At 41.4% G+C, this 10,811-nt stretch overlaps 1 protein-coding gene across 1 annotated transcript; it reads right to left on the minus strand.

The window, feature by feature from the left end:
* Nucleotides 1-813: 813 nt before the first annotated feature.
* On the minus strand, nucleotides 814-9,836 carry DIO2 (iodothyronine deiodinase 2). Its single transcript, XM_052647204.1, has 2 exons — nucleotides 9,615-9,836; nucleotides 814-1,389 (listed from the first exon to the last, which is right to left on the minus strand). Exons 1-2 carry the CDS (start codon nucleotides 9,834-9,836, stop codon nucleotides 814-816), a joined length of 798 nt encoding a protein of 265 aa, XP_052503164.1.
* Between the last annotated feature and the right edge of the window lie 975 nt (nucleotides 9,837-10,811).

Genomic DNA, 10,811 nt, shown 5'->3' on the forward strand with positions numbered 1-10,811 from the left:
CTGTGACTGACAAATTAGTACCACTCTCTACAGTTTCAAGGTGAAACTCTATGAAGCCTCCTAGTCTTTCTGCCTGCTTTTCCCAGCTTGCTGATTTGATTTGCTTCTAGTACTTTCTCCACCTGCCTAGAAAGTAACCATCAGATATCAGATGACCATTCTAACCCTCCAGTAGGTATCACTCTTGATAACTGCAAATATACCTGCAAGTTCTGGGACATTTAGACTGGCATAGAGTAGTACATGGCTAGAAACTAGAAGGTCAGAAACTTTTCTAACATGTTAAACAATAAGGTCCTAACCGCATGGCCTGGACTTGAAGACTCATTCTAAGTAAAGATTTGGCAAACATCCAGTTGGGCTCTATCCACGCTGAATAAAGCCCAGGTAACACCCTTTACACCAACAAGGATGGTGGCTTCCCTAACATAGCAGTCATTCCGGCAAGTCTTTTCTTCAGGTCCCAGGGCACGCATCAGCTGTATCACTTCTTTTATCAGGGCAGAAATGAACACATGCTGAAACAAGTTTTCTTTTTTCCATCTTGGGATCTTTTCATTCAGGGCTTTTCACCAGGAAGGGAAGAGATGGGGCTACTATTTAGCCAAAAGCCATTTAAGCGGTGAAAGTAGGATCCAGATGTTAGAGGTTTATGTTCTTCTGACACGTAAATTCCCGTCCTTCAGTGAGAAAATGGCACTCAGTTGAAATAGTGGATTGAATTCTTAGTTTCCTTGTCTTTACATAAATTAAAAAAAAAAAAAAGAAAAAAAGATCTGTTACAATCATACTTTTAACCAGCTAATCTAGCTTTCATCTCTTGCTGAAATTCTTCTCCAGCCAACGCCGGACTTCTTGCAGGTTGTAAAAGAAGGGACCCTTTCCTCCCAGATAAGCAATTTTCTGTCTCTGCACAATGCACACACGTTCAAAGGCTACCCCATAAGCGACGTTGGCATTATTGTCCATGCGGTCAGCCACAACTCGGCACTGGGGCGGCAAGGAGAAACGCTCCAGGAGCTGCTGGGCTGCTGCGCATCGGTCTTCCTGGTTCCGGTGTTTCTTCACCTCGAAAAACAAAGAAGAATCCCCAGGCACCGCCCAACCATCTGAAGGATGAGCCTCATCAATGTAGACCAACAGGAAGTCAGCCACGGATGAGAACTCTTCCACCAGTTTGCTGAAGGCTGGCAGCTGGTTAGTGAAAGGAGGTCAAGTGGCCGAGCCGAAGTTGACCACCAGTGGGCGCTCAGGGCTGGCAAAGTCCAGAAGGTGGCATTCAGTTCCATCCGCTGTTTTCTCCTGGGCACCATTTCCACTGGTGTCACCTCCTTCCGGACTGGAGACAGGCACCACGCGGGAATTGGGGGCATCTTCACCCAGTTTCACCTGGTGATGGAAAACGAAAGAGAGAGGCAAGACCGCATGAAGCATGCACTCACTTCAGTTCACTCTGTACAGAAACAGTTGGCTCTAATAAAATGAGGTTATTTCCTTCGGAGGATATGGTAAACACATATTGACTTGAGTAAAGACCCATCATGGCAGATAAGGTAATGAATGGCCCTAAAGAGAATAAGTCTTTTTCATTCTGTCTAGTCACTAAAGGCAATTCTTTTCATCACTGAAGGTACTGCAGTTAACTGTCTTCATAATTAAGTTGAGGCTGGTGTTCTTTACTGTGCTTACTCTGTGTCAGTGCTTAGCTCACAGTATATAACAAATGATTAATGGACTTCATTTTAGAAGTGAAAAGTGAATGGTCTACTTTAAAATAAATGATCAGAGCTGTGGGACATGGCACCTCTTTCTGAATTCCCACTTCTGAATTCTAAAGTAACTCAGGAAAGTCCTTAAAGTCTTGCCTAAAAGTCATTTAATCTGAACCAATGGACAAGGATACCTATGGACTCTATTCCTACCGAGAATGAGAAAACCTGGGGCCTGCCATTTATAAGAAGAGCTACTCCCCCTTAATCTCTCAAGTGCTGCAGCTATCCCATCTGTAAAATGGTCATTTATAATGCCCATCTTCTTCGTATGTTTATGGAAGGATGACACAGGGGAAAGAGCTCTGTACACGATAAATCATTGTGGGAGTGTAAGTTGCCATTATAGATGCCATGCAAACATGTGAGACCGAATATCATTTTTCTGAGTAATTCTATGTTGTAATATAATTATTCTTAGAAGTGATTCGAGCTTTCTTTGGTATGACATCCTTTCTGGAGGTTTCTATAGCTGCTGCATACTTAAGGGTTCTTTTGACTAGAACCTCTCCATTTCCATTAAACAAACAAATGAATGAAAACATACACTTTCATCTTTTGTAGAATTTGACTTTTAATTTCTCATATTTCATGTGTGTTTTAGTTTGTTTCACCTTTTTATCTCAGAAGTCACAAGCCATTTACTTTCCTACCATACATTTTATTATCAAATTCCACTGGATTTAGAATACTCAGGCAGAAGAGGTGTAGAGCAAAATTGTTCTAGGTGCTCCCTTTGCATGTGGTTTAAATCACTGAACACAGACTGAAAGAAAGTTTGCTGGCCTTTGAATCTGTAAATTGATAATAAAAAGCAGGCAACATAAAAGAGCCAATTACTTCAGTTTGAATTAACAGAATTGGATCTTCCCCTAGAATGGTTTAATCAAAGCCAATAACATTGGGGACAACTTACAACAGTATAATTGATTTTTATACACTATCCTTAATATTACAAAACACTTCCAACTGGATTCATTTTTCCCCCTCATATAGATACCACCGCATATAACAGTGATGTTAATTGAAGTCACTTACAAGCAAATTGTTAAAAACCCAACAATTTAAACCAATATAAAACACTCAAGGGGTTTCATGGAGAAGCTTCTATCTGATGTTAATGCATAACCCATTTTTAACTGCAGAAGAAGTCAAGAAATCCTTTATCTCCCTTGGGAAAAATCCTAGCAGGGCAGGTTTAAAACAAGGACTATACGCTTTCTAAAATAAATGTTAAAACAATAATCTTCTTTCTTAGAAAAGGAAGGCAGTGTTATGATTTAAATAAGTAAATTTGTTTTCAGTCACTGTCAGGAAAAAAGTTATTTTCTTTATATTAATTTTCTTAGTTAATTTGTAAGTGAAACTAGGTGAAGAAACCTAGTAAACCACTTTTAGCTGGACTGTTTTATATGAGCTACATTCATCTCTTGAAATTTTAAAATGTACTTAAAATGCAAAGATATACATCCTAAAGGTATTATAAGCTTTTTAATCTATGGGTTATTTTTGTACTTCTTTGTAGATTTAGATAAAAGGTAGCATTACCATCACCTTCTCATTGTATCTTCCCCATTTAAAAAAGCAATAATGATTCTAGGACGGCTGCTTTTAACAATATTGTCATGCTGTGTCTCTCAACATACTGTGATACAAAGATCTGAATGCATTCAGACCAGTCTGAATCCACTAGCTATTGTAGCAACTTCTCATTAAGTGAGGAACCCATACATAGGAGAAGAATCATCTCTGGACTGCAGACTTGTAGGTTCCTGGTAGGTTGAAAACATCCACTTGCATTTTGGAGTCATTTCTAAGAATGGAACAGTTGTGCTGGCCTTGTGACACGGGCCTCTGATGCACCTGACTCTCACCCAAGCCAAACTGTTGATCCTTGCATTATGCCTGATTCTTCAACTGAGTAATCTAATCTGACTTCAGTCGCAGGTGACTCTCTTGTTACCCATAATTAATTTTCTTGGAAAGTTAAAGCACCTTCTCCTTCTTTAGTGACAATGTATAGTTCAGCCACATAATTTTTCTCAAAATACAAACATGTTAGTTCAACTTAGAAAACTTAGAACAAGTACAACACCTCTACTTTAAAATCAAAAGTTAGGATAAGCTACCAAATATATCATGTTCTTTAGTATGTGTGTTTGGTGGGGGAGGGGGCAGAGGTTGGCATTTTGTTTAGCTGGAGAACAGTGGATATGTATGCTTGGAATTTTTTGTTGAATAAAGTTTTGAATGAATGGTAGCTGTTTTCATCTTAGCTGGAGATCCGCAAAGCATTTGACACTTAATAATAGCCTTGACCTACAGTGAACATCAGCACATTGGAGTGATGGAAGACCTCACCAAGGCAGAAGATTTCAAAGGGTGAGCCCCCTGGAGCCCCACTGCAGAACACTGCCACAGTCCACACCCAATGCTGTTGATCTGTTCTTGATCAGCTCTGCTGGTCAGTGCATAAAATGAGAGTAGCCAATCCTCTTTATTTTGTAAAGGAGCCATAGGACTTGACTGCAGATTAGAATGTCATAAAAAGAATTACACTTTTGTTCATGAGGGTGATTAGGTAAGAGAAAACGCATAGGTATGCACAATGCTATTACTACAACTAGGAGGGAAAAACACACACCCATGATGTGACGGTCCAGACATGAGTAGACCAGCAGTCTGCTTTTATAAATGTCATATTCCAATCATACAATTTGTCTGTTTTTGCTAAAAACTGCTGATATGGGATAATTTAGCAACAATAAAGGAAAAAACTTTTTTAAAAATGACAGTCTGCTTTAAATTAAAAAAAAAAAACAAAACACAAATCTTTTAGAAGGATATTATTGTTCATTTCTCACCTTCCTATTTGGTCATCAAGAAAATTAAGTTTGTATTATGACCAAAGTTTCAAAGTGTGAATCTCTTAGTTTACTCTGCTTCACACCTTGCTGAGGTGAAATGGGAGAATCATCGCTGTCTTCCGTGATGGAAGAGCCTTTCCCCAGGAGCAAAGCATTCCTTGACAAAAAGCCAAAATGATGAAGAAAACAAAGTTGGTCCATAATAACATTTAGGCGGCAGGAAAGAAGCTTGACAAAAACAAGTTATCCCCTGGTACTCCCAAACTCTGTGTTAATTTCCCACAGTGGCACAGAAAGTCTCCTGGCCACAAGTTACCTATCATCTTAATTTCTCCTTCTTAGAGGGTTTGTGTTTGGTTTTTGTCCTTAATGAGACATATTTGCCAAAGAGGCATTCAAAAGGCATTTTTTACTCTTGCGGAAGAGTAATTAGGTCGGTACCTCTTTCCCTGCCAGCATTAGCCGCTCTAAAGAGAACCCTGCCCAGTATTTAATGCCCAAACACAAGAAGCATCATTTCCACTAATTGGTCTTGAAGTTCCGATGTTCCCAAAGGGTCCCTTTATTTTGCAAGGATCGGAAAGGACATACGTAAAATGTAATATCGTCATCACTGACTTTTACCTCTCTCATCTGCACTATTACCTTTGTCCTTTCTTATGGTTTTTAGAATCAACATCAACACAACACCAACAAGGGAGGGAAATAAAGGGTTTGTATTTTTACAACAGAAGACATCTCTGGGCCAAGCTCAAATGTTGTCATAGCCATATTTATAAATACGAACAAGAGTGTAAATATATGGTGTATATTTGATTCCCTTGATGATAGGATCTCTTTTGCTGACAGTTTTCAGTGCATGAGGAAAAGGATAATGCTGCTTTAGCATGTGGACTGTGAAATGCAGGGCAAGGGGGAAAAAAAAGAAAGAACCATTCATCAAGTAGAAGCTGGAAATAGAGCATATACTACTAACCTTGTTTTTCTTCCTTTTCCACAGCCTGAGAAAGGCCTCTGGACAAAATATCACCTAATCTCATGATAGAAAGTAAAGCAAATGATAAAAAATAGGGGTAGGTATGTGGCAGAATTCTTTTTACACCTCCTTCTTGCTCTCCAAAGCCCTGGAAATTTCAAATTCTTTGACACAATGACCAGGCTACATCAATGTCCTTACAAACATGGCCAAACAATTATTAAGCAGCATTTTAACCATTTATATTCAAATCGGCCAAACAAATCAGAGGATCAGCTACCTACTCTTTCCTCTGAGTTCAGTTCCCTGTTTGGCCATTCTCTTTTTGGTTTGTAACTTGAAAACACAGCTCGAAGCTCTATCATTTCCCAGTGTTTTATCCAAGTGATGAACAAACTCTGGCGGTAGCCTGCCTTGTGTTCTTTGGGGGAGTGTTTCCTTCTTAGAAGAGCCGTTTTCCATTATAGAAACGAGTGTCAAAGGGCTGAGGGGAGTGAAGAGGAGGAGGAGAATGTTAAAGAGACCCTTTCAAAACCAAAATTATATGTTCAAATGAATATGTTTTCTGTGCCACAGCAGTATTGCCCATGTAGGAGCTAAAGTGCTTGTCAGCATCTATACGTGTGTTTACTTTTACACTTCATTTAGGTAGGAGCCAGCCTCCCAGACAGTAGTCCGCTTACTGGTTGTATTTTTGAGTCTTTGAACTACCAGCACAGAGATGCAGTGTTAGATGCAGTGACACTGACTAGGGAAAACTTAAATAACAAACATCTATTATACACCTCAATCTCTCAACAAAATCCATTAGACCTTCTTTTTTCATCAAAATCATGCTTGGGACTCCCTCTAATCAACCCAAATTATCTTTACAGGCTTCCCTAGAAAGTTCATTTTAAGTCCCATGCAACACTGTAATGAAGAAGGGTTTTCTGTTTTATTTTGTCCCAAGTTTTTTTTGGTTTTTGTTTTGTTTTTTCATTTCTTTGTTGCCTCCTGCAGAAGCCAAACCCAGGGACAACATTTTTACCACACTCTCTCCAAATAGCTTCTCAAGTGTCTGCCATTCAACAACCTGGAGAGTTAGAAATGGCCTGCCTCATTGGATGGAATGTGCGCACTTGACATCCCAGAACACTGTGCTTCTGGGGGTGGCAGCCTCAAGTCAGGATTGTGAAACAGGGCGACACCAAACAGAGACTCCTCCAGCCAGTCTCTACACATGGCTCCACCCAGTGACAGTGGCACAGATGGCAGCAGCATTCGGGGAAGTGACTCAACCCGTTTTAGAGGTTCTGCCGCTGCTGCGGCTGCTGCTAAGTCACTTCAGTCATGTCCGAGACCCTGAGATGCCACCACTGCCCTCGCTACACTTGGAGACAGAAGAAGACCTAAATTCAGCGCAAGCTGTGTTTACCATGTTTCCAGTCATCACACACCCAGTCCAGGCTTATCTCTGGATATATGAGTTCTTGGGTTGCTTCTTCTCATGGCAGCATTTACATAAGTCATGAAAACAAACAGCATGACATCAGGCATGAACTTGGTCACTAATCAAATCAATAGATGGAAGAACACACCAACCACGTGCAAAGAAGAAAACAGATCACTCAAGCTTCTCAGTCTCTTAGAGGAGGGACAACAAAACATTGCAACACAATGAAGCACTATAAATTGGTGAAAAAATAAATAAGTGATCAAGTTTATTAAAGACGCATGTGTTTCCTTTTCTCTTTTTATTTCAGTAAGCTGCTTGATAGGAGAAACAGCCTCACTTAACATGTGTGGGAAACATTACAACCTTCATATTTTATGTGAAGGTATCTATGAATATAGGTAAAATTCTCCAAAGCAGTGGTTTTTCTTTTATGGCAAAAGTCAGTGACTTTCAAAACAGGAAGAGTTTAATAGCGATCAAATAACTGACATTGCCATGTTATCTCCTAACACCTAGGAAAAACAGATACAGGTGAAAGAACTTCCTAAGTCATAATACACCTGACACACTTGTATAAGACCCACCCTCCTCCAAATTCTCTACCCCTCAAAATGAAACATAAACATTGAGTATATACACGTGTGCAAATGAAGTGATCGTCTCAATATCTCCTTCCCACAACCCCCATTCAGCCCATGTACATAATATAAAATGAGTTTTTGGTGTTAGAACTTTGAGTATCACTTAATATTATTATAAAGAAAATTTCACTTACTAACAAGAGCTCTTAACTATTTTCCTATCTTCAGGACAACAAATACAAACCTTCTGCATGTTACTGCCAATAACAAAGACAAGTATCACACGAAAACTTTCCTAGTTCACTATGAATATTTTCTTCTTAAACATTTGTTTAATTTTCAGTGGAAGGATCCTACTCTGGATTCCTTGTTACTAGAAATGACTTCTTTTCCTTTGCTGGTGCATAGATATTTTTTCATTTTTATTTCATATTGGAGTATAGTTAATTAACAATGTTGTGCCAGCTTCAGGTATACAGCAAAGTGATTCAGTTATACATATAGACATACCTATTATTTTTTCAGTTATTCTCCCACTTAGGTTGTTACAGAGTATTGAGCAGAGTTCCCTGTCATATTATAGGTCCTTTTTGATTATCTGTTTTATATACAGCACTGTGAACATGCCAGTCCCAAACTCTCAATCTATCTTTCCCCCCAACCATCCGCCTACCCCTGGTTACCATAAGTTCATTCTCTAGATTTATTTTTCTAGTGCTTATTTATAGAGGACTCGTTCTCTTCTTCCTCTTATTCTAGCTTTCCAGCTGTTTCTGAGGTTCTGCCTGCCTATAACACATCACTTCACTAGCTCCCATCTTCCTCTTAAACCCCCTTCGCCAGCATCTCGGGCAAGGTCCCTCAATACTGTTAGGGGATATCAAGGATGTCTGCTTTGATAGTAGCTTTTATGGGATGAGTCAATTCCTCCTAAGCTCAGGGACCTTCAGGAGTCACACGGGCATAGGGGAGGGAGCAAACTGACAAAGGACCCAGTGCCCTTTCCTCTTTGCTGCTTAAGATCTGGCCCAAGGATGCTCCACCACCTCGAAACAGCATTCTTCACTTCAAAACAAAACCTTTCTCATTTTGAGAGGGCAGCCCCAGGGACATGGCTTCAGCGAGTAAGTGAAGCCACTGCTTCAGGGTTCTAGGCATGAGTTATAACAGCTTTGAGACTGTTGTGAACCCTAGACTTATCTGCTTGGTCTAAAGGCAACCTGCGTAAGTTTTGAGAAACAAACCAAATGTGGTTTCTCGAACAAAGTCTGGATTGTTGACAGCTTGTTCTCAGATCTTTCCTTTTCAAACAGATACCGAGTAGCTCCAGACTCCGTGCCGGATAACTGCTTCAAAGGGCTGAAATCCAGATCAAGGCAGGAGTTGACGGGCACACAGACTTGCTCCCATTAACTCTTACTTCTACCAGGAATGAAGCCGCAACTAGCTGAATCACACCTGCTCTGTTATTTCCTGAAATCTTGTCAGCTCTCTGAGAGTCCTGCGTGGTGTTGTCTTTCTCTCTCCCTGCTTTTTAGTGCCCACCCATTGAACAGTCTTTCCTAAAGTCTCACGCAGCCTCTCATCAAGCAAAACATCAAAACTGCCAGTTCATGATGAGAGCAGAGTAAAGGCAGGGTCTGCCCTCCCCCGGACACCTTTCTGATGTTTCCCAACATTATTCTACAGAGACGAATACGCTCTGCTCCCGAGTCACAGCAAGTCACTCCTGACTCTTCTTAGAAAGGCTCCTTCTGAAGTCACACAGAGTCACTGGGACTCAGTAATACCTGTCATCCCCAAATCTCAGGTGAGTGATCCTGCGACAGGTGTAGAGAGTAAACACCCGAGCATCACCCTACGGCCTCCAGACACGGCTCCAAGAGCACTCGTCCCCAGCTCCTGCAGGCATCTGGTCTCCTCCAGCATCTCCGCCTCCCGCCCCCGACAGCCCTGCGGAGAAGCCCCTGGAGCGCCGCTCACCTGTTTGTAGGCGTCGAGGAGGAAGCTTTTCCAGATGCAGCGCATTCCTTCTGAGGTCAGCATGCGCCTCCACTGCCCGCGAGTGGACTTGGAGCGGCTCAGCAGCAGCACCACGTGCTTGAGGAGAATGACCGAGTCATAGAGCGCCAGGAAGAGGCAGTTGGAGAAAAAAACTGGCAGAATCTGCAGTGTGATCAGCAAGTCTACGCTGAGGATGCCCATCTTCTCTGCCTCCCGGGTCAGTTCCCTTGTGTGCTCTGGTTCCCCTTCACCCTCTTATTTAAAAGGTGGGGGGGGTGGTGATGGAGAGGGGTGGGGGGAGGTGAAGGGGGAGGTCGGGGTGGGGGTGGGGGATAGGGGGAGAAAAGGAGAAAAACTAAATTAAAAAAGAAGCCCAAGTTGTCTCCTTTTTCAAAGAAGCAGAAATGGAAAGACCAAGTTCCAGTCTCTCCAGCCCAGCAGTTGGAGTGTGCCCATCAATTCATTCAATTCGGAGCTGCTGCCTTTTTTTTTCTTTTTTCAGGATTTAAGATGTTAAAACAAAAACAAAAACAAAAAAACTGGCGTACCCGTCCCTAATCCAGTTACCCCTCTCAGAGTCGGTTAAAGACAGGCAGTTCTACTTTCATTTCTAAGCACCTATGAGACTGTGGCAGAGATTGCAAAATTTTCTGTAGCTTTTCATTGTCTCTGTGTTCAGAAACGTAGCCCGTTTCTTTCTAGAATTGCCAGAGTTTTGAAAATGTGCTTTTAGGGTAGTTTTTTCCCCTCTTTACTCCATTTACACACTTTCTGTTCCCCTCCAGCCTGTCTCACTCTCTCTCTTCCTGAGGAGCGTCTGACTCCTCTGTCCCTGACTGCCTCTGGCTTCTCCTTCCTGCTCTGTCTGTGGTGCAAAGTGCCTCTCTCTGCAGCCCAGTGAGTCTCCCTGAAGCCTTTTATACATTCCCTGGCTAATTGCTGCAATAGAGAAATGAAAGCCTAATCTTGGTAAAGATCTTGACGTCATTGAGAAAGAGGGCTTTACTTTGGCCAGGACTGCAGTGAATAGAAAAGCAAAACTCGACGTTTTTTTTTTTTTTTTTTTTTTTTTTTTTTTTAGAAGAGGGGGGGTGGCAGAGGGACAGTGGAATTTTGCTTTGTGATTTAAAGAGAGAGGAAAAAATTAATACCTTTGAGGGTTTTCAGGAAATGCTC

The sequence above is a fragment of the Budorcas taxicolor genome, chromosome 10 (genome assembly GCF_023091745.1).
Source record: "Budorcas taxicolor isolate Tak-1 chromosome 10, Takin1.1, whole genome shotgun sequence".
Lineage (NCBI taxonomy): Eukaryota > Metazoa > Chordata > Mammalia > Artiodactyla > Bovidae > Budorcas > Budorcas taxicolor.